The sequence below is a fragment of the Protomyctophum bolini genome (genome assembly GCF_963924005.1).
Source record: "Protomyctophum bolini genome assembly, chromosome: 19".
NCBI lineage: Eukaryota > Metazoa > Chordata > Actinopteri > Myctophiformes > Myctophidae > Protomyctophum > Protomyctophum bolini.
The window spans coordinates 18,194,690-18,218,688 of NC_137880.1; the positions used below are offsets into that span (position 1 = coordinate 18,194,690).

At 42.6% G+C, this 23,999-nt stretch overlaps 2 protein-coding genes across 4 annotated transcripts in view; one reads left to right on the top strand and one right to left on the bottom strand.

Annotated features, from left to right (window-relative positions):
* The window catches only part of tab2 (TGF-beta activated kinase 1 (MAP3K7) binding protein 2), a 50,172-nt gene extending 41,095 nt beyond the window's left edge, over nt 1–9,077 (top strand). For 2 of the 3 annotated variants that reach the window (XM_080790790.1, XM_080790791.1), the window contains exons 5-9: nt 82–242; nt 1,955–2,048; nt 3,541–3,630; nt 4,195–4,287; nt 6,054–9,077. In XM_080790790.1, the coding sequence (XP_080646916.1) occupies nt 82–242; nt 1,955–2,048; nt 3,541–3,630; nt 4,195–4,287; nt 6,054–6,193 (578 nt within the window). In that variant the 3' untranslated portion in view covers nt 6,194–9,077. The remainder of the gene's footprint in view (nt 1–81; nt 243–1,954; nt 2,049–3,540; nt 3,631–4,194; nt 4,288–6,053) is intronic. The other variant, XM_080790792.1, reaches the window with a different exon arrangement.
* Nucleotides 9,078–12,115: 3,038 nt separating this feature from the next.
* On the bottom strand, nt 12,116–23,788 carry LOC308334023 (endoribonuclease ZC3H12A-like). The gene is made up of 6 exons (XM_080790595.1): nt 23,535–23,788; nt 21,521–21,966; nt 17,940–18,079; nt 16,647–16,881; nt 15,171–15,277; nt 12,116–13,631 (listed from the first exon to the last, which is right to left on the bottom strand). The coding sequence occupies exons 2-6, from the start codon at nt 21,856–21,858 to the stop codon at nt 12,565–12,567; spliced, it is 1,887 nt and encodes a 628-aa protein (XP_080646721.1). The 5' UTR covers nt 21,859–21,966; nt 23,535–23,788; the 3' UTR covers nt 12,116–12,564.
* Between the last annotated feature and the right edge of the window lie 211 nt (nt 23,789–23,999).

The following is a 23,999-nucleotide window of genomic DNA, read 5'->3' on the forward strand; positions in this document are numbered from 1 at the left end:
TGTGTGTGTGTGTGTGTGTGTGTGTGTGTGTGTGTGTGTGTGTGTGTGTGTGTGTGTGTGCGTGCGTCTCGTTGTTTCCAGCCCTGCTGGTGCATCAGAAAGCCCGCATGGATCGGCTCTGGCATGAGCTGGAGCTGAAGAAGAGGAAGCTGGAGAAGCTAAAAGAGGAAGTCAACGAGATGGAGAATGACCTCACCAGGCGGCGGCTAGAGAGATCCAACTCCGCCTCCCAAATTCCTTCGGTGAGCCTCTCCTCCTTACGGGAACATCAAGTGATCTCCATTCAGTGACAGCTTGATGAGCATGAATTTCACCGCAGGGTTTGAATATCAAAATAAGGTCTGCCAACAGCATGGAAAATGTGTAGGAACTATAACTTTTACTTTTTACTGGAGTACTTTATTTTATATACACCCCCCCCCCCCCCCCCCCCGCTTTTACAAAAATCACATGCCCCCTCAACAGGATTTAATCAACAGCTTTAGTTGCGACTAGGAATCTTAAGTGTAAACATTCAACATTCAGACATGTTTTCTGACTCTTGTTATCCATAATTGCAAACAGGCAAAGTCACTCATTGACAAATACAAAGCAGAAGACAGAAAATTATATTATCTGGGTCACATTGCCTTGGCCTGCATGTGTATTAGAAGAAGCTCTGTCGAGCTTTCCCCCTTATGGAACATCAGCACTCCTGCTGCAGTTAGTAGGTCACATTAGGGTTTGTTTACGATTTATTTAAAGGATAAACGTTCCATATTTTTAGACCATGCACCTACATAGACATTGACCGAACTATTAAGAGTGCCAGGGTCACGTTACAATTTAGTTTGGACCTGTGTGGCGGAATTTTCACCTACGTGCAGGGAAACAAATGACGACCGTGAAAATAGCGAAAAAGAAATAAGAAACCGCACGTCTTTTCTTATGCATTTCAAACCGTGTTTACATTAAGCTCACAGCTGCAGGTTTGTTGAAATCTGTTGGGAGGGCCAAATGAAGTGTTGCTCTTTAGTTTTTGTTGAATCAGCTGGTTTTGTTGGCTATTAGTGTTTCAGTCAACAGAGGGGAGAGCGGGGCAGCAGAAGGCTAATTGGCCACTGAGCTCGGTAGCTCTGTGGGCTGGTGTTATTTATTGAATCCAGGCATCTCTGTAGGTCAGCACACCTCACAATGCAGCCAGCTACAGTACACCTTTAAATTGACTTCACTCACTTAATTACTTTGATTTATTTTTTTCAATATCCTCCTATAGTGAATTGAAGCACATTCCAATCTTTGATTGAACAGTTGATGTCATTTTCAGAATCTTTATAGATTTAGAATCTTGTTCGATAGCTTAGCACTTCTGGTGCTGCCGGAATCTTTCAGAATAAAGGCACTAGAGGGCCAAGTAGATAAGGGAGATCTTACTCTGAAAACCCCCGCCTTCCATTTCCCCTCCAAAACTGGGAGGTGAAATCTTCGATTACTACATTGCCAGCGTAAGTCTGATCTCTCTTTAGAAGTGTTGATATTCTAACAGAGATGCATGATGAAGTCAGACATTACGATCATAACGTCAGAACATTGACATTATGATCAATCTGCACGGAGGCCATGTAGATTCAGAGAAAATGGGGAGGTTTGTCGGGCCGTAAACCAGGAAGTGAATGGCTGCGTGCACAGCAAAACGGGTCCGGGAGGGACTGAGCAATGCGTTGGAGACTCCCATCCAGGGCAGGCTTCAGACATGACTCCCGCAGGGGACTAGGTTCAGATCTAAACGCGTTTGCTAGGGACCTTCCTTTGTCTGTATTTGGAATGTATGTATTTTAAAAATGTTCTAGCATTTAAATTCGTTAACGATTTGAAATTTGTGAGCAACGTTTTACGAATAACTATATCGGGCTTAAGTGGTTACGAAAATGCCCAGATGGACAGCTGATTATGATCCCATCTCATTCTCTCTCAGATTGAGGAGATGCAGCAGTTGCGATGTAAAAACAGGATACTGCAGATCGACATTGACTGTCTAACCAAAGAAATTGATCTCCTTCAAACACGAGGTAGGAGACCAAGCATGTGGTTGTGTGTAGTCGATGAGTGACTTGGCTTATTGCTCATTGTGTGTGTGCTAAATGTACGTGCTACTCGTAAGTGTTTCAATAAATACATTCCTTTCCTACTCACATGGGCCTTATGCACACAGCATCCATTTTGCTCTCATGTTATAACAGTTATATAATGTAACATAAGAACAAATTGCTAGTCAATAGTGTCGGGTGTACCAGCAACCTTTTTATACTGTGGTTGGAATTGGATACACAAAAACACAAAATCATCTCTCTCTGATTCAGCATCCCCATATCCCCATCAGCGCATGCAGTCAGGGTGCTGCCATTGTACTACTAACTGCCATTAGTTTCCTGAATTGCATCCTGTTGCTGGTTGCTAACAAGGGATTTATTGGCCCTCTGGCAGCACTCTGCTAACAGACGGCAGACGCACACACACCAGTCCAGCGGTCACACAGGTGAAGGAAGGAAAGCGCTGGTAAATAAATTAATTGTCCTTTCCGCTGAAGGCAAGAAGACCACAGGCCAGCCTGGAACTCTCGTCTATACCTGCCGTTGAACCACTTAAGCCCTGTGTATTTAATCGTATGACAAATGGCAAACATAGCAGATCAAGGCCTTGCATTGCAATGTGTTGAGCTTGTAGATCTGCTATTTTTTGAAAGTTTCGAAATCTTTGGAACATTTCTATATTTTGGACGCCAGGTTGAAACCTCATATTTAAGTTGAGTTCTTTCTGATTATTTTCAGATTTTGACACATTTGAGAGTGTGACACCAGTGATGTAAATAGGTTTTCAATGTAATGAGTCCCGGGATGCAGGGATGGTCTTTTAGATGAGTCCCACAGACATTTTGAGTCCCACATGAACAACGTTAGGAGTCATATTTTGCCCTTTAAAAAAAAAAATAGTGGTGCAACCACTCCAAGGAACAGCAATGTCCGTGTTCACCTGTGTTGTTCAATGAGCACCAGTATGAGTATGTGCCAGAAACGGAGAGAGAGAGACAGTGCTGCACTGTTGCCTGCTAATGAGAGAGAGAGAGAGAGAGAGAGAGAGAGGGAGAGAGAGAGGGGAGTTGCACCACTCGGTTTTGTTTTACAAATTGCAGCATGTAACTCCCATTTAATTTTATATGGTTATAATGTGGTTATATTCATGTAGAAAACAGAAGAAGAAATGATTATTATAACTAAAGTTAGCAAAATAAACTAGAATAAAAAACAATACAGTAGTACACTAGTACAGTAGTGCATTCCGCGGATGCAGAGGTTGTTGTTTTATTGCATCCCTTAACTATAAACTGTGCTTTGGTATGCAAAATGCACCCTATTTTAATCTCTGTGACACTGATACATTTTGACAGTATGTGATATCTGCAGTTTGTAGCAATGCAGTGTACAAATTTAAAAAAAAAAGTTTATATGCTATTTACACTGTACAATGTGAACTGTATATTTGTCTGCTTCTCATCTGTTACAGGACCACACTTTAACCCCAGTGCAATCCATAACTTTTACGACAACATTGGATTCCTAGGTCCAGTCCCACCCAAACCGACATTATCTGTTGGTAAGTTTAGTAAAGGAAGCATGGGGTTGTTGTACATAATTTTCTCCTTGCTGTACGCCTCGGGCCGTCTGTGCTGTCTGACTTTAATTTGTTATTTTTTATAATTCTTGCGGCATGCTTACGTTTTCAGATTTCATATTTAAAACCATAATGACGACATGCACTTCAACCTTGAAGCCTGTTGCATGTAGGGGTGCAACAGTTTATAATACTAATCGATTTGATAGATTAAATGAATAAGCCTTTTTTTTCTTTTATAAAAAAGGAATAACAAATGTATAAAATGAGGCTGAAGTTTTATCGATTAATATTATTATTTTTTGTATTCCAAAACAAGTCCTCCTTGATTCTTGGATTAATCGAAAAAGTAGTCAATAGAATAATTGCTAAGCAAATGATCAATAATTGTAGCCCTACTTACATGTCGGCCACCTCTGCACTTCTCATTTTCCTCCCCTTCTTCTTATCTTCACTGCCATCGTCTGTCCGTCCCTGTGTGTGTGTGTGTGTGTGTGTGTGTGTGTGTGTGTGTGGGTGTGTGTGTGGGCCCGTGGGCGGCTGCAGGCATGGGGCCTGAAAAGAGAGGCTGTGGATATAATGTGGTCTCTGAGGTCATGAGGGAGCCCTCTCCTAGCCCGACCCCTCCTCTGCCACAGGGTTGGTAGCTCTGTCCCTCTGCAGCCTCATCAATGATCCGTTGTTGGAGGTGTCGCACACCAAGAACAGCTGAGAATAGCTGACTATTACACTACGTTTTAACAGCGGGAGACCTTAGAGACCAACAGCAAGCGTCGCTTGAATGTCATTGGCTATCGCCCACTATCGCCGGGCGACGTCGCCCAAAAGCTGAATTATTTTTATCTTTTCGGCCGATGTTCCTCCGCCCACTTTTCGACCATCGCCTGTTCGCCTGCTATGGCACTTCCGGAAAATTTGTCTGCCTGTCGCCCGCTGTAAAAACATACTGTGAGGCTATACTAATGTCACGCATTGTAGGCAATACTAATACTGTAGGTCGGCTATCATTTGGCACACGACGAAGTATGATTTAATTTAACGAACCCATGCATCCGTGCATTGATTTTTTTTTTAATGTTTTTGGAAATGAACACCCAACTCGGTCACACAAAAGAAGCTTGATATCATTTGATTCATCCTACAATTGAGATTTTCTATCATCATTAACACAATACAACGTTGAGATATATCGAGGAAGATTATGACCATCTTGGTCATTCACGAGATCATAAGATTTAATTAAAGATCCAGCTTTAAAAAATATATATTTTACCTTATTTTAGCTTCCGTCGCTAGTACCAATCCTCGGTACCAGAGTGAAAAACGTCTGCGAAGTACGAACGTTGGTACGGCGCACAGCCAGTGAGAACGGCTGCATCCACTGCTATGTACATCTAGTGGGTTAGGGCAGTGGTTGTCAACATGTGGGTTGTCCCCAGATGACATTGAAGTCACATTTTAAGGACTTTTATTACCTTTAATGCCTAAAAAAGAGAAAATAAATAAGACCATTACTGGATCAAACTATACTATAAAAAAAACCTTTTTTTCACTATTTATCTGTGGAACAGAGTCAAACTAAATGTAATTCTTTAATTTCAAGTCAGAGTTGGGGGTCCCCAGTTCAAATATGATTATTTTGGGTGGTCCCCAGTTCAAATATGATTATTTTGGGTGGTCCCCAGTTCAAATATCATTATTTTGGGTGGTCCCCAGTTCAAATATGATTATTTTTAGGGGTTACGGCCTGAAAAGGTTGAGAACCCCTGGCTTAGGAATCTGGATTTTGCTGTTCTCCTTTTTCCCTCTCCATTCCTCTTCCTCTTTCGTGCTTTGTGTCCATCAGCTGAAATCTATACAATTTTTTTAGAATCTGCTGAATATTAAACTGTTATACAGTATATCTATATAGTGTTATACAGTATATCTATATATCTATATATTGTATGTGTTTCTTTGTATAATTAAATGCTTGTGAAAACGGTTTAGGCTGACTTAAATCTTTTTCCAAAATTGTATCATCGATCATTTGTAATATTGATATGCATTGTGGCGTGTTTGATAACCCTTCAGCACTATATTAATATTAATTAATTGTATGATGAGCATTATGAGCTTGCAGATTGGCTATTTCCTCTATTCTTGAAATCTGTTAACATTGGAGTCAAAAAGAAGAGAGAAAAAACTCATGACATGCATAAAACAGCGAAGCCACATTGAAAGTCGTTAACCCATGGCATTTTTACCTAAGGCCCCATTTCAGAAAACGAATGAAATGTTTGATATTTATGTTTTATAATATCACAGCTTGTAAATTGGCTGCAAAGAAGAATATAGTGCTTGAGAAAATGTCCCGCCTCTGTTGTGTTTTTTTTTGTTTTAAAAAAGCCCTCTCCTCTGTACAGAGCCGAGCATTAAGAGCGTCAAGCCCTTAGCGGAGCAGGAGGACGACGAGGATACGCAGTGGAGCTGCACGACCTGCACCTTCATGAACCACCCTGCCCTCAACCGCTGTGAACAGTGCGAGTACCCACGGCACTTCTGAGCCAACAGCAAGACCGCCATGCCTACCGAACCCACACCACCAACCAAGCCCCCCCCCAGCCCAGCCCTACCTACTGCCCTCCCCTCTGGATGCCTTCGCACCCGGACTGAATGACTAGATTAGAGAAGAGAAGAGACCCCTTTGTTTTTATAGTATGAGAAATACTAGAATAAAGTTCAGGGGAACTGTGGGGAAGACTCATCGAGCGACCTGTTTTCCTTTTTGTGATCTACACACATACACACAGCCTGCAGTATCTCTGAGGTTTGTCGAATGCTGTCCACCTGAAGGCTGGTGGATAGCGTATACAGCTCTGAAGCTGGCCAAGTCGGATGATACCTCACCTCGAGAAGACTCGTGATCGTGTGTGGTCACTTCCTCCCCCCCTGCCCTTCCCTGCTCGTCGACGGGCGACCTTTAACTCCCGGGGATACCTCGCTGCTTCCATTTACAGTATTATGAGTGGTGCCCAGAAGTGTGAGGGGCCGGCGCGCACACACACACACACACACACACACACACACACACACACACACACACACACACACACACACACTCATACATGCATACAGCACATGCATACATACATACTGTATGTGCACAGATAACATACATGCAACCAACTAAGGCACCAATGTGCCTTTGCTGGAAAAAAAAATAATCTTCTGTGGTGGCGTGATCAGGAATGGGAACTACGGTTGGCCACCGTTCTACGTCTGAAGGGGAAAAAAACTAAAACGATCAGACGACTTTTTCTTTCTTTTTTTTATTTTTAAAGTTTGGTTGCTGTTTATTATTTTTTCTTCTAGAGGATGTCATGGGGGAACTAGCAGTGTTACTGCCACTAAAACTCATCTCTGGTCTCCCCCCACCACCACCCCATCCCAAACATCCCCCTTAGTATCCCTTGTCAGTCTGTGTCTCTTCCATCGTGAGTTTATAAAACTAAAAAAAGGTAAAAATGGAAACTAAATTGCATGCTTTGTGTACAGTACACGGAGGGAAGAAGAATTTGCCCTGAGCTTTTTACTGTACATAATTTCGAATGTGCCTTTAAAAAAAGAAAAATGACAAAAAAACGCCTTGTTCCTCACACTATGAATCACTTCTATTTCCTTGTAAGTATAGCTTTATAGACTTTATTAACTATTGTTTCTTTTTTTTGTGTTTCATTTCGTCTCTCTCTCTCTTTCAAACAAATAAGCACCGTGTCCCTTTTTAAGCTTTTTACTTGATTTCTGTGAGAGTTTGGGAAGCATTGCAAAAAGAAATAAAAGAGGCGAGAGGAGCACAACAGTAAACCAAAAGCGTTACAGCCGTCACAAAGCTATGTTGTCTGCATCGGTCTGTTCGCCGCTTGTGTAAATGCCCAATTTTCTGTACGATCTGCAGAGTAAAAAGATGGAGGTTTTATTTTTTTTATTGTTTTTATTGTATTGTTTTTTTGTTTTTGTTTTTTTGCAGGATGCCAAAGATCTTGTGACCATTTGAGGGTAAAAACAAACTACAAAAATTACAAACTGCCATCTGACAACTGGAATGTAGGTTTATTTCTTGGGGCATATGATATCTACACCTCGGTGCCAAGAAGAGATGCATGATTTTTTCTCTTTCCTTCTCTGCATTACATTCTAACTTGGGAGTTGGATGTAAGATTGAATCAAAGGATTCTTTCCCCCCAGGTCTCCCTGTATGGTTAGATGGACTGAAAAGTGAAACGTTTTCTTTATATGGATTTCATGATCCAAGTGGATGCTATGCTGTCCGAAATTGGGGTTTCATCAGTGTACCAAGAGATCAAAGTGAATATGTTAGTATTCCTGTTCCCAATTGAAGCAAAAGAAAATATATTTATATATGTCATCATGTGCCTTATATTCACCAGGTCAGAATTGTATTAGATCTCCCATCCCGACAAGGCAAAAAAAGAAAGAAAATAATTTTGGCAACCCCTCTCACCCTCCAGCCTGTGCATCTTTGCAGTCCCTCACCCTGCTGCAGACTTGCCCCGATTCATGCGCCCCTTCCCCTATTCGCTGCATAACTCCAGACGAAATAAAAGTGGTGTTCAGTTGGACTCTCTGTGAAGTATGCGGTCGCCTTTTGCCAACTCCTATCTTTCCGGAAACCAACCAATCCACCCCCCGGCATGTTCTGCAGCAGGAGTTTGTTTTCAGCCACAGCTTCCACGTCCCATGGCCAGGCTTCCTGAGCCCCGGCACCCCGTAAAGCCCTGTGAGACTACCAAACACGTGTTTAACCACATGAATCCTGGCATTCGGTGAAAATAGACGATCTACACTCCGTATGCTTGTAGATTGGCTATTTTCGGCAAAGACATTTGGTGCAGAGGGAAGAAAGGAGCAGGCTGGGGACGGAGTATATAGGGGCTCAATGGTTCATCTTTTTATTTGGCTTAGTGTCCTCTTATAAGCTTTTATCGGTGAGGATGGTTCAAAAGCTTTACTTTAATGAGATTACTTCACCTTAGCTGTGGAATACTTACTCTGTGAATTTGTTCACATTTTGTAAAATGTTGCCTTACATTAGTGCCTTAGTATTGTATTGATAATCTTTGCTGTCACAAATCAAAGTGCCATTTTTTAAAAAGAAAACCATTAGTATTGTTTAAATCCAATTAAAGTAGAAAATGAATTTGTAGTTGTCTCTTAAGCACTTATGCCATACCTTTCCTTTTTAAGCCCAAAGAAACCCAGTTTTCAGCTTTTGTCTGCACCTTGGTGTGAAGAGGTGGTTCATACATGTTTTATTAAATGGAAAAAAACAAAACTAATTTGGGTATCTAAAGTGTTTTTAATGTTATCTGGGAAAACTGTCTTTGTAACAGATAAGTTATTTGTAATAATAATAATTTAAAAAACAATCTTCTGATTATTTCCCCTCTCCCTGCATTTTGGTGCAACCTGTTCTAATTGCACCAGCAGATGGTGATCAAGAGCCATGTCATTGAGAAAAAGGCACAGGTGGAAGTTTGATTGACAAGTGGAGTCATGTGATTGGTGAATTAGCCCTTCACTAAATCCCACCCCAAAAAGCGATTGTCCAATGCCAATCCAAATAGTTTAGCAACGGTTGCTATGCAGGTCAAGGTCTGATTTCTTCGCTGCTAATGTGCATATTGGACAAGGATGGGCTGGGGAGGGACTTAATGAAGGGCTAATTGTGCAGTATTTTTTACCAGCTGCTGTGTAAGCACAGCTGGTCAATGTTCTCTGCGGTGCTTTCACGCCCACTTGCTGTAGTTGAGACCTATGTTTCTCATTGGCGTCCTGATTGGCTGCCTCATCTCTAGGCAACCACACACTTTTTTCCTGTAGCCGACCTCTCAGCAATGGGATATATAAGGTAGCAGCTGGTAATTAATTAATGTCATCAATTCTTGTTTTGTTTTTGTCTTTCCTCTCTTTTGTTAGTTGGAAGTCTCCATTATACTGTCTCTGGCCAAGTCTACAAGCCACACAGACAGGTATTGTACTACACTTCGGCTCAATGTATTTTAAAATCTTATAGTTTGTCAAACATTTCTAAAGAGTAAAAAACGGTAACTCATTTTTGAAAACATTGTTTCAATTGTATTTATAACAGAATTGGTGATAAATAAGTAAATTAGGTGTTAAAGATCTACTAGTGCAGTGATTCCAACTGGCCAGGAAAAGGGATTTGTAACTTGGGAACAATGGAGGCAGGCAGATTTGGGCTAGTTTGTCATGTAGCTGGTTGGGCCGGCTATTGTCTGACTGGCTGGTTTTCTATCATCAGTGTTGTGCTAGTTACAGTTACTAGTTACTTAATTTCAAAAGTAACTCGGTTACTTTACTGATTACTTGCATCAAAAAGTTACTGTGTGAAAAGTAACTTTTTAGTTACTTTATAAATATAAATCACACCTGTGTGAAGCTGGATATAGGAGGGGCTAAAAGAAAAAAGGGGGCCATTAATGTTCTTATAGCCTTAATTTCAGTAGCCTACTCTTATTGATCATACCAGTGGGGGCTGTGGTTATTTTGGGTGGGGGGGCATCCCCCCCACCCAGACATCCATTATACTACTGTGTAGGCCTATCTATACTTTGTTATAGCAACAACAGCACGTATATAGTATATAGGCTACCGACAAATTATCATTAATTTAAACCTGGGGAAAAGAAACAAGATTGGATTTCTAAATATGTTTGCCATGACAGGGAGTTTTTTTTCAAGGGTTGTCAAATTTTACTTTATATTAACAGTGGTTCTCAAAGTGGGGTCCAGCGACCCCCGAGCGGACCCTTATAGGTCTAACTCTATGAGAGTGACGAGTGACGAGGGTCAGAACCACTGCATTCAGTTGTTGTGGTCCAACTTTCCAGAAGTATGTGGCGTTGATTTGAAGATAGCTTGATGGGGCTGGACAGACTGCAAGAGATTTGAACTGGAACCACAAGGTGTTTGTTGACTGTCCAAAGACTCCAAACCTGCTGCAGTGCCGAGCCAATCAAACGGAAGCTATGGAACATGAACTAGAACAGGAAATAAAATGGGGATGCCGCCCCCACCGTCTGGAAACATTACTATTGTTGTGCCAGAGCCGATTAGAGAAATTGTTATTTTTGATCAGTTTAATATTTAGCTCTACCCTACAGTACCCGACGTGTACAGACCGGATGCCTGCCCATTTACTCTCCTTTAACCCACATCTTCCGGTGGTGCGTCTTTGTTTTCATTCCTAGTAGCAACAAGCTCTACGCGTTGTAACGGGGGTTGCCGAATGCCGACGGATTCAGTTGCGAAGCTCTGAATCAGTCTTGAGAGATAAAATCATACCTACGTACAATACAAATCTTAGATTGGGGTCCAGGGACTTAATACAATTGGGGTCCATATAGCCTAATGATGCATTTGAAATCTGGACCTTTAATAATCAGAATCCAATGCCTGATTAGCGAGTTCTCACTAATGCCCTGCCAGGAAAGCCCCTGCTGCACACAGGGGGAAAAATCCATTGCTGTGCGACGGGTCCAACTTTACTAGAAATAAACTAAACCACTTCTAATCACCGAACCAAGCCTGTTGTGTGTTGGCGAAAGTCTATTCTCCAGGCTGGGGAGTCTCAGCGCCCCAGCTTCTCTCTATAATATAAAGTCTATTCTCCAGGCTGGGAAGTCTCAGCGCCCCAGCTTCTCTCTATAATATAAAGTCTATTCTCCAGGCTGGGGAGTCTCAGCGCCCCAGCTTCTCTCTATAATATAAAGTCTATTCTCCAGGCTGGGAAGTCTCAGCGCCCCAGCTTCTCTGTATAATATAAAGTCTATTCTCCAGGCTGGGAAGTCTCAGCGCCCCAGCTTCTCTGTATAATATACTTTTTGGGCATAAAATAAACCAAAATATGTTATTTAGAGTGCCCTCTTCTCTCTATAATATACTTTTTGGGGCATAAAATAAAATGTTTTATTTAGAGCACCCTCTACAGATCTGGTCAATGGGTAATTTATGTTGACCAGATCTGTAGAGGGCACTCTAAATAACATGTTTTGGTTTATTTTATGCCCAAAAAGTATATTATACAGAGAAGCTGGGGTGCTGAGAGGCTTCCCAGCCTGGAGAATAGACTTTCACCAACACAAAACAGGCTTGTTTCGGTGATTAGTGGTTTAGTTTATTTTTGGTAAAGTTGGACCCGTCACACTTTACCTGTGAGCAGAAGAAGCTTTCCTGGCAGGGCGTTAGTGAGAACTCGCTAACGCACTGGACCAGGGCTAGAGGTTGTAGTAAAGCTATGTTATCCTGGTTTGTGTCTATAGGGGTCATTATATGATGTGATGCAGGCTGCAGCCTTTGGGTCAATATGTAATACATATTCATAGAAAAATAAGGGTTGAGGACTTCATTTATTTCATATATTTTATTTATGTACAGTCAAAATAATTAAAAAGTGATAACAAATAAAGGTAATTGCCCATTCTCTATAGTACAAAATGGCTCTCCTCACTTTGAGGCAACCTGAGAAAACAACACATGCTGCTTTGATTTAAACTTTGAGTCAATGCTACAAAAACAATAGCATGTGTAGAGTAGTGCATTGCACTTATACAGTATAAAAACAACATACTGAGTCAAGTACAGTCAGTCTGCTACATAATCAAGTATGTATGAACTTTAATGCTTAACTGTTCACCCACATTGTAAGAGTAATAGTATTTTAATAACCGTATGAATTGTAATTGCATGCATATTTACAGTTGCTACAAGAGAAATCACCAGATAATATATTTAGTTGTAGTCTTTAGATTCTGAATCTAAGTTTTCAGAATGTTCACAAATGCAAGCGAGCAAGATTTGAGCCCTGGCTATCAAACTCAAGTCTCTTCAGAATTAGAAGGCAAACTGACTCTGGCCGGCCCTGTACCTCTGAATGAGCGTGATCAGTTGTGACATGTCCACGACATGGGGGTACAAGGCCATGATGTGGTCTACCACACTCTGAGGAAACAGGGTACTGAGCTGGCTCCTTATGTTCTTTCTCTGTTCACCGTTGTCGGTCTGGACCCTGGTGGTCAACCCTGCATCACAGGCACCGCCCCTCCCCCAGTGGTCATCCGGCAAGCTGTGACTCTGTCTCTTTGTGATAAGAGACTGGAAGTGCTGCTTATCGTGGGGCATTGCGTGATTGTCGCCGTTGTGTGGATGCAGAGACGGGCAGGAACCCCTGGGTGGATGCTGGACGAACCTGGGTCTATGGATGTGCGGGCTCGCATACCTACACTGGCCGCACACAGAGTGGTGGTCGCAAGTGTGGGAGTGGTCACAGCCATTGTGGAGGGCTCTCTGTGGGGCATGGTAACTGTCTGTGGAGGCGTGTCCAACCTGTCTCTGTGTGTTACTACCATAGGTTCCGGAGGGGAACAAACTGGCCACCCCACTGCTGTAACCGTAGGAGGAGAGTCTCTCACTGCTGTAACCGTAGGAGGAGAGTCTCTCAGTGCTCTTGGTGGCGTCCTGGACATGCATCATGGACAGATAGCTGTCCAGGGAGCCGAAGGCCTCGTCGACATCCGGACTGGGACACCGACGGTAGCCGGTGTTCCACGGTGTGCCTGGACTACCGGTGTCTCTCGGACAGACGAACTGTTCAATGGGCGAGGCCCTGTGTGACTGGTCGTTGCTCAGCGGGGGTGGAGTGGGGTTGGATGAGACGTACGTGTGTGGATGAGTAACGGTGCGCTCTGGGTCATGGTAGGGAGCCGGGCTGATGATGCGTGCGTCCTGGTCGACACCACCCTGACCCGGCTCGGTAGTTGAGATGAAGAAGCCAGGCTTTGCTCTCTCTGTTGCTGCAGGCCTGCTCATCGCTCGCAGCTCATCCGCCACAGACAGCTGTGATTGATTAGTACGCTCTGGATGGTAGAACTTGCACTTCACTCCATAAGTACACTTCTTTCCTGGAATTAGATGAATACAGAAGGGGGGGGGAGTTAAAGCTTCTTTAAAACAGAGGCCACACAGATATAACCCTGTGACTGTCAATGTGCGTGCTCCTTGACACACGCTGCTGTCTGCAGGACGGTAAACACACTTGGCTTAGCAAATAAATTTGTTCTGGTCTGCAGTCTTCCTTTTGTTCCCAGGTACACAAGCAGATGCTTATTATGGCTCTTTGGGGGCCATTTACAGGACTAAATTCCATTCCCGGGCTTGTCCGTTTGGCACTCAAGGCTGTTATTGTCACAGGTGTTGATAAAAGGGCTTGTGTTTGTGAGTGGGCCACTACTACCGTGCCGGAGAGCTCTCTCAGGACCAATAACTGACTGACAGACAGGCAGCCATGAATCATCAACTGATCTAATCTGTGTGACAGATGGGTTGGACTGTATGAACTTCATGTCTGTATGAACTTGCACATCTGTCTAAGGTTGCAACTATCCATTATTTTCAATGATACTATCGATTGCGTTTTTGATTAATTGCATAATTGAAGCCTGGGCTGTTATATATATCTTATAGTTAAAACGGCTGATCTGCAAGCTTGTAGATCAACTATTTAAACAATTTCTGAATGTTTTTGAAATTTTTTAAACTATAATTAATGACATACTCAAAATAGGTATTTATTACTAATCAATTATTTTATGAAACAGTTATTAGTTCTATTGACTGTTGCACCGGCCTACATCTGTCCAACAGTGTGTTTTTTAGTGGCTAGGACAGTGACCACCAGTGACACCTACTGGTGAGTTAATGATGGAGCACACCTTCATTTACTCTCCCACTGATAAATGGAAAATAGTTTCTCCAACATTGTCAAAATAACATAATAAGCTAGGCATTACATATCACATTTCATGCAGTGTAAATTTACTTGAATATAATTCTTAGTGTCTATTTGTTTCCTCGAAGTGCTTGGAAAGCAGCCAGCCACAAGGGACTTGTTTATTACTTGTTGAAACCTGAATGGCAACTCTTCCTGTATATACCTGCAGAATGCCTCCTAGCTGAGCTAGCTAGTGTTGATTCTGTTGAATGAGCCTACCAGTAAATTCCCCGGGCGTATAGTACAAGGAAATGTAATTTGATTTGTGTGTGTGTGTGTGTGTGTGTGTGTGTGTGTGTGTGTGTGTGTGTGTGTGTGTGTGTGTGTGTGTGTGTGTGTGTGTGTGTGTGTGTGTGTGTGTGTGTGTGTGTGTGTGTGTGTGTGTGTGTGTGTGTGTGTGTGTGTGTGTGTGCGCCGCAGTGGTGGGAAGTAACTTGTACATGCACTCAAGGACATTTTACTGGCAGCACGTTGTGAGTTTATAGATCTGCTATATTTTCAAAAGATTTTATTTTCACATTTTGTAATCTTGTGAAATTGGACTTTCTGTTTAATGAGTACATTTACTTTTGGTACTTGGATTTTGATCCCAATACTTCTGTGGTATTGGTACTTTTACTTAAGTAAAACATGTGAGCAGTACTTTGACTGATGTTCAGTGTGAACCAACCATAAGGACAGTGTTGCTGCTTGCTGTCCACAGACCAGGCTTTCTTACGCAGGAAGTCGTCTATTGTGGGACCGTTTCGACCCAGAGGATCGTCTGGCGGCATGAACCTGCACAACACAAAGACAGCAAGGTAAGAAGTGGGCAACATAACCACTTTAAACATGGTGTCCCTCTACATCATCATACCCCAAAGTTACGCGGGAACGCATACTGAGGGGCAAAAATATATATATACTTTTTTGGGCTTGATGGCCCATACATCCAAACAGAAAGGTCCTATCTGATTGCATTAAACAACATTAAACTCACTTTGCCAAGTCACTTTGCCACTGGATTTCAGTTTTTGCATGCGCATACCCTCTATTGTCCCACCCCCAAAAAATAAAGATAGATATATAGATGGATAACAGGTCTACAAGCACACAACACATCACAATGCAATGCCTTGCTAGCTTGTAGATTGGATATAGTAGTAGTAGTCCGATCATTGATCAGCTCTGCAAGAGAGAGTGTGTGTGTGTGTGTGTGTGTGTGTGTGTGTGTGTGTGTGTGTGTGTGTGTGTGTGTGTGTGTGTGTGTGTGTGTGTGTGTGTGTGTGTGTGTGTGTGTGTGTGTGTGTGTGTGTGTGAATATGATAACAGATTACAAGCACACAATGCAATGCCTTGTGAGATTGTATATTTTCACCATCTGTCTTCCAATAAAGTATACAGTAGCTGTCTTCAGAACCTCAGAAGTTTAAAATGCCTTCTAGTTTATATTGAGGGTGTAGTATATCAAAATGTCAGTCTTCTACTACCTACCCTCCCACCACCCTGCAGTTTCCCTCCTATCTTACCAGTAGTTCCTTTAATGTCTAACTCTTTGAAAAGTAAAACATGAAGGACGAATGAATGTCACAATAGCTCAGTCTACTTATCCATGTCTTTGCATGACAATACTCGGGTGATTGTATTTATTGCTTATGTTATTATTAGTATTATTATTACACTGGGGAATGACAGGAGGATTGGACATGGTTTGGATGAGGTCTTCTGTAAGCCAAAAGCCCTGGTACGTACCTACAGTACAGAATATGGTAAATATACCTACAACTAGCCTATTGAGGCACTTTTTTTTAAATTCGATGCAATTGTGAACAATAGCCAAGTAAGAGTACCGTCCTAAAGTCGGCTCTTCGGTGCTACTGAAATCGAAATCATTTCGGCACTACAGCGGTAAAATAGGAGTATGAATCGGCCCTAAGTCTACTCTTGTGTGTGTGTGTGTGTGTAAACTTGTTTTATATCGGTTTGACCATTTTTTGTTAAAGATTTTTGAACAATTGTGGACAAATCTATCAATGGTTACATACATCAATGGTTGTCAAACTTTCAAATGAACTCTGACAGAACCATTTCCATTTTGTATACTGTTATAGACAGTCAATTTAGACCCGCATAATAAGATGCACCCAACGGTGTCTCTTCCTCTTACTTGTCATTGGCGAAGGTGTACATGAGCAGCCTCTCCTCTATGAACTTCTTCCACTGGGGGCTCTCTGTCTGCAGGTCGCGGTAGTTGTCGTTGGACACGATAATGCCGTCCAGGTCAAAGGCCAGCTTAACGATGTAGCGGTCGTCGTAGCACACCACCCTCCTCCCGTTGACGCAGCGCGATGGCGTGTACACCAGGATCTTCCTTCTCTCCAGCTCATGGAGAATGTGTTGGTCTGCAAACAAGCACAGCACATTGCATAGTTAGAAGTTTAAATGTGCAAATTGAGAAAATAGCCAATTTAAGTTTTGGGCTTGTATAATGTAGAGCTGATATTTGAAATCTTTTCACCTACAATGACATGCCCAAAATATACATAGGGATGCCAGGTCCAAAGTGGTTTAAACAGCTTTGTTTACCATGTGAACAATAAGCTGCGTTTTAGTATGGTTCCACTTCCCTGTTCCTGCTATGAAAGGGAGGTTGTCAAACAATTGTGGTTTAAGATAACATTTATTACACCATGGAGATGACACTGTGCCGTAACCCTTGCTGGACCATGTATGAGAACAGCATAGTACTGATAGTTGTACTGTACCATCACCATACATACACTGGTACACTGATTGTTTCTCCACGTGTGGTCCGAAAGGACCCTTAAGGCCTAATCATACTCCAGTTTTAGGTGATAAGGTGACCACCGGTTAGTAAAAACAGAGAGATGTGAGTGGTGACCCCTGCGGAGTGACGTGTGTAGTTTTCGGTGGTCACCTTATCACCTAAAACTGAAGTATGAATAGGATTTCATGGGTCTGTGACTCTGAGAGTTTAATAAGCTCAGTCCAAGAGATCTAACAAAATGGTATCAAGTGGGGGTTGTAGCCTAGTAGTATAGGATCAGTACAAAATCACAATAGCATTGGAGCCTTGTAAAAAATTTAACATCAGTGAAACTGGCTAATGCACTGGCACTGAATAGGCACAGAGAACAGTTTGGAAGATTCCAGTGGCCATATACTGATTTGAGGCAGCAAAGACGGCATGGTTTATTGATTACTTATTATTTTAGATATCTTTGTGGCCTTTATTTCGATAGTACAGTAGAGAGACTAACAGGAAACGGGGAGAGAGTCGGGGAGTGACACGCAGCAAACGTCCGCCGGGCTCTGGAATGCAACCTGGGACTCTGCATCAGATCCTACATGTGGTACGCGCCTTTACCACTCGGCCTTGATTCCTAAATCTTTTGATAAATATTGTTCAGGCACCCGCCCTGCCACGCAGTCTCCTCACCTGTGATGGGGGCTTCGGGTCGAGGCTGCTCCTTCCTCCACAGGGGTACGAACACGGTGACGTCACTGACCCCTCTGTCCCAGAACCACTTGACCGCCAGCTGCAGCCCCTTGCAGGAAAACACTTTCTTGTCGCCATGGCTGCAAAAGATGGAACGATTCAGCTTCCTTTTTTTCAGTTTCAGTAACTCACTCACTCATTAAAAATAATTAATCCACAAAACTAGCATTTGTATTGTTGACTTGATCTGTTGATCTGTCACATAGAACTATGTTTATGTGCTGCTTCTGGTGTAGTGATACTGCAGAACAAAAAAATGTGACGGAGGGATCAAAGTTGAACGAAAGTTACGCTATATGGTAGACATGGCATATATTTCCTACAGCTTTAAGTCCAAAAATCTGAACCCTTTACATTTTTAGGATATTTTTGTAAGTTTGAGTCCCAAGAAAGTCATGAGCGCAAAACCCCCCCAAATACTCCACAAATAAGTAAATATAAGCCTACTGCTGCAAAGCGACTGCTTAACGAGCACTGTAAACACTGAGTGATGCCTCGCTCATAATATGACCCTGTACTGGAAAAACAGGATATCAACGGTAATGTTTGGATCCATTTCACACCCTCAGGAGTTCACATGAACACCAAGGGGTTTACTGAGTTGTTCACACAGATGGACATTATACTGTATGTACAGTACTGTATGTCATGAATGTTGTATCAATGTACAGCAGTGTGTTTCTTTCTGTACAGTCCAAACCCAAGCATGGCAACTTATGGTTACAAATTTCGATACGTTTTTTCTTGAATGGTTATGGACATACAAGGTTCGCACGCGCGCACACACACACACACACACACACACACACACACACACACACACACACACACACACACACACACACACACACACACACACACACAATGTTCTGAGAGGGAATGGATTGGCCTATCAGAGACAGTAAACGGACTATGGGGATTCCCCCTCATGCTACCACCAGGAAGCGATTGCAGGATGGCTTTGCATACAACAGGTAGAGGAGACACTAGCTGAATGAACAAAATAGCTGGGGCTCTCAAGTATAACAGGACAGGTGCACAAGTTATGCACTTTCCTCATGGAATATGATTTAGAAAAGACACAAACTTTGCATGCTTACTTACTTGCCTCCATGCTAAAAGACACCCCATGTGTATACTGTATGTATTATGTGAGGAAGTAAATGATGTATCTTGTGGGGTAGTAATGACTAGAACCGATACTGTGGGGTAGTAATGACTAGAACCCATACTGTGAAACTGCAGGGTTGGATGTGAGGTTTTGCAGCTTATATGCCCCGGTTGCAGGACTTAGTTTAGACAGTATTTGGTTTAGACTAGTCATTGGTTAGACCAGTCATTAGTCCTACAACTACAACCTATCTCAAACCCTCACACTAACCTCCCACGGGGCAGCACACCTAAAGCTAACTTTAACCCATGTCTAACCAATGACTAGTCTAAACTAAGTATGCAACCCTATGCCCCCCCGCCCCCCTCTCTCTCTAAACAGATATACATTACTTAAGTTGTTACTTTGCACACAATCTGGTGTGGAATTGTGTCATCTAAAATAGTTGAGTGAATTGCTTTCGAGTGAATTGCATTTCTACCCATTTCCAGGAAAATGTGGTTGGAATGGCAACAGTAAAAACATTTTGTCCTAGAGTTCATTCTCTTTCACTCTGAATCTATTTACAGGAGATAAGAGAACATAATACTGGGTGTATCTGGCACAACATATTTTTGTTCTCTGTATCAACTGCCAGTTGTTATAGATACAAATTTCCTCATATCTTCTTTTCAAATCTTAAGCCATATGATTTTAGATTACTCTTGGATAGGTGGCACAGTGGCACCCACGGTGGTAATGTCCTCATTGGGAGTCATTCTAACAGCTAAGTACCTTAAACCGGGAAAGCATCCGTGTCATTTCAGATTTAGCTAAAAAGCATTATTTTTTACTTTGGATATTCAAAAATAGTAGATACAATTTACAATTTAGGCATTTGGCAGACACTCTTAATCCAGACCGATTTACAGTAAGCAAGAACAAAAACATGGTAATACATCAAAAATAGTCATGAATCATGTAAGCTAAGAACCTGGAACAATGGAACAATGGAATATCTATATACCGGTAATAAAACTATACGTATGCACTGTGCTATGTCTACATAAAATGCTATATAAGTTACTTAAGTTTAGCCTTTGCATACGCCTGTAAGGTCGTTGAGGCTAGGGCAAGTGCCACGGGCTAAAATGGAGTTTGTAGATATACAAGCTTCTTGAGAGCTGCTATTTTTCGTGAAAGATCGTGAAAAAGTGTGCAAATCTTTGAATATACAGTATATACATTTTAAAGCAAACGTTTTAAACTCAAATCTTTGCTTCTGGGGGTCCCTGGAACAAGATATTTTTTAGATGCCGTTTTTTGTAGAATCAGCCTCAGGTCTTATTGGTTTTAATAGCACCCTCATGCACCTCAAATGGCCTGTCACGAGCCATGGAGTCTTCACTTCTCCATATTTAGAATGAAATATAGGCTCTGATCAGGGTTTCACTTCCCATTTTGTGTAAGAGGAAGTATAAGGTGATGTAGACCCAGGTCTGAATCACAATTCACACTGGTATAATCCCTAAAACAGGACAAATTTGAAATTCATTCAAAACAGTATGGTCACGTATAGTATAGTACTATATTGTTTGTCACCTTTGCCAAGAATTTACACATTTTGTGCATGAGGAGATACAACCTTATAACTTATCAGTCAATTCTACACTGGTATGTGACATCCCTGTGAAGAACACTGTATCTCTGAAAAGTAAACATTTAAACAACTGATAGAAAGAAATGAGTAAGAACCAGATAGGTAATTGCCCTTTCTTAATTAGCCCATGTTGTGATGTCAGAACAGGCCAGATCCATATATGGAGATATAGGGGTGATCAGGTTCAGAGCAGAGGCTTTTGTGCCAAACGGGTTCCAGACCCACAGGAACGCACCCAGAGCCGGCCCGGTTCCGGTGAACCGCCCCCGTCCGAAACGGTAGAGAAATGACAGTTACTGTTACCATGTGGGGGTCCCCAGGGGTGTGGGGTTAATACAGTTACTATGTGTGTGTTTGTGTGTGCGTTAGGTTGCACACAGGTGGTGAAAAACAACCATGTTGTTTTCGTGCTCATACCCACCCACCCAGCTACCCACCCACCCAGCTAGCTCCGTAAGGGAGTGGTTGCACCACTCAAAAAATGCATGTACAGTAATGGGGTATCTGCACTGCAGGCTTAAGCAAGTTAGATTTAACTTTAATACCTTATTTAATATTATTAGCTTGTAGATCTGTTCAAGCTGTTACTTTGGGATTGTTTATCAGACCGATTAATTAATCGCTCTGATTTATTCATCGGACAGATGCCGATTAATCAAAAAACAACTATAGAATCGGCCGATACCGATGTGTTTGCCGATTAATCTCCCATCACTATGAATTACACTAATACTAAAGATGATGTTGGTGGTACTAGCGACGGTCACTCACCTCATGGCCACATTGCTCCCATCGATGACCACTGGCCTGAAGCCAGCACTAGAGTCTCTGTCTGCAGCCGAATCGGGCCTTGACGGGGAGTGTTTGGGACTGGAGTTTGAGCTGGTCGGGGGGAGGCCGCAGCCTCGCGGGACCAGCTTGGGGCTGGGCTGGGAGCCCGTGGACGATGCACTTTTGTTGCTCGATTGCCTGTGGCCAGTCTTTATCAGCTCCTCCAGGATGTCGTTGGTCTGTGCGTCGTGGTCGAGGCTCTCCAGCACGCGCATGATGTCGGCGTGGGAATAGCCCAGCTTTGTGAAGCGCTCCACCTTGCTGTGCTGGTGGTCCATGTCGTATCGGACAGTCTCTTGGGATTCCTCTTTGCTCCTCTCAAGATTTGTTGTTGGAGGAATCCCTCTCTCCGCCTTATGATATCACCGTCGCCACGGCAACCGCTTCTGTTTTGGAACAGTTGACATGATGACATGTGTCAAAAGAGGGCGTAGTTTATACTCTTACACACACACACACACACACACACACGTGCGCGCGCATACACACAGCATCCTCTTGCTATTGTAAACACAGGAAGCAAGTGGTGGTGTCACTGGAGGGTTGGTACGAAAACTGCACGCAGCAGCAGTGCCGTCACAAGTCACAGCGGCATGCAAACGCATGCACAGACACATGTGCCTACGTCATACTGCACAAGAAAGCCCCCTTCAAATGCATAGCTAGGAAGTATGGGGTCTGACGTAAAGCCCTGGTCTAATTTTATCTAAAATGTCACTGGGGTCAGTTGCCATAACAAGCATGAATGGAATCATTGCATATTTTTCTCTCTTGAACCAAGTGTTGTGTTTTGCCAACAGGGTGACGGTGTCACCTTGTTCCACAAACATCTTATTGTGTCTGGAAATCCCCTAGCATTTGTCGCCAAAGAGAGATAAGGTTTAAGAAATATGTCTGGATGACCCAGCTCAGACTCTTACTTTCTGTCCCATGAACAATGACATGGGCCTATGATAACCTGTTATTGCATGCCTGAAACGGTAACAAGTGCGCTTGTGAGTCCGCAAACACGGCATGAAACCGCTTCTTCATTTCAATGCACAGACCTGAAACCAAAACAACCGTTTCCTTGTTTGGACCTTTGCTTGATACTTATTTGATTATTTGTTCGGTCATACCGTTCTGACATACCGGCCACATAATACAGATATGCTAGGATTGCCTTTGAGATGTTGACTACACTCTTAATGTATGAGGAAGAGAGTAGCATGCAGGAGAAACACCGTCAGGTTTGATTAGTTTTCAAAGGGCAAAACAATTAGACTACTTTGAGAAACACAGTCAGGTCTGATTAGTTCTCATGGGAAATAGCAATGACTTAACTGAGTGTCATGCCTTCAAAGGAACTAGTGCAAAGAATTAAAGTGGATTTATTTTGAGCAAAGGCGTTCACCTCCCTACACAAGACTCAGCTTTGCACAGGCTTGCTACAACCTGCAGCAAACCACATCCTTCATTGTTGTGTTTCTTAAAGCTGAGTTCATGTGCAGCACTTCCACCGAAGACCCAAATTTTATGAACACAAAGACAAAGATTATCTTTGGCCGCTTGTTGTAGACATGTCACATTCCATAGGCACTGTTTTCTCAGTAATCTGTAAGCACGTCAGATCACAACAAAACAGGACAGTATATGTCTCTCGAGATAAACAGTTTTTAAAGTGATTAATTTCTCAAAGGCATTCGTTTCTGGTCACCCAGGTCAAAATGAATTCTGATTGATACATCTGGAAAGAACTGGACAACACTTTTGAGGTGCCCAGGACTGACATTGTCAACTACTACTGCGGATAACACAAGACAACCATTATCAAGAAAAGCTTAGTACACATGCAACTACTGTCTGATAAATCACACACAACGAAAAACACTAGCCTTTGTTTTCTGCACAGACAGAACCCAGTGCTGAATATCAGATGACCGCTGGTACAGTTTTCACTTCGCCTTGTACTTACACTTGGAGCGAGCAGCTACTCGGGAGCGTTTAGTCTTGGTGTGCTTCTTGCTGTGCGAGGTACCCTCAGTCTGTCACTCCGACCGACAGGCAGATGGGAGTGTATGAAGTCTGCTCTTACTCAGCCTCCTTTGGCAGACAAAAGCAGCCTGTGTGCAGCCAGCGTCTCTTATTATTACTCATAAGAGGAAGTCGAGTGCACTGCTTTTGAGAAAGGTTCGCTCAGGCCAGCAAGGAAGAGGGAAAGCTATGTGAACTGTAATTTACTTCCTCCTCAGGAATTGCAGCAGCTGCAGTGCAGACACCTAAAAGTTTATATGGAGCCCTCAGCCCAGAGGGGTTTTGTGCTGGTGCCCTACTCCCCGTGCTCTTCCTGGTGTGGAATTACAGTGTTGCACCTTACAGTTATACATTTGGTTTGGTTTAGTCCAGTTATTTGCACACTGATAAAAAACACAGAGTCATA

Excerpts from the sequence above, each read along its gene's own strand:
- LOC308334023 (XM_080790595.1), bottom strand. The coding sequence starts at position 21,858 with ATGGACCACCAGCACAGCAAGGTGGAGCGCTTCACAAAGCTGGGCTAT. Across the intron at positions 18,080-21,520 it reads GGGAGCAATGTGGCCATGAG|CCATGGCGACAAGAAAGTGT; the intron begins GTGAGTGACCGT and ends CATCTTTTGCAG. Across the intron at positions 13,632-15,170 it reads GCAGCAACACTGTCCTTATG|GAAAGAAGTGTACTTATGGA; the intron begins GTTGGTTCACAC and ends ATCTAATTCCAG.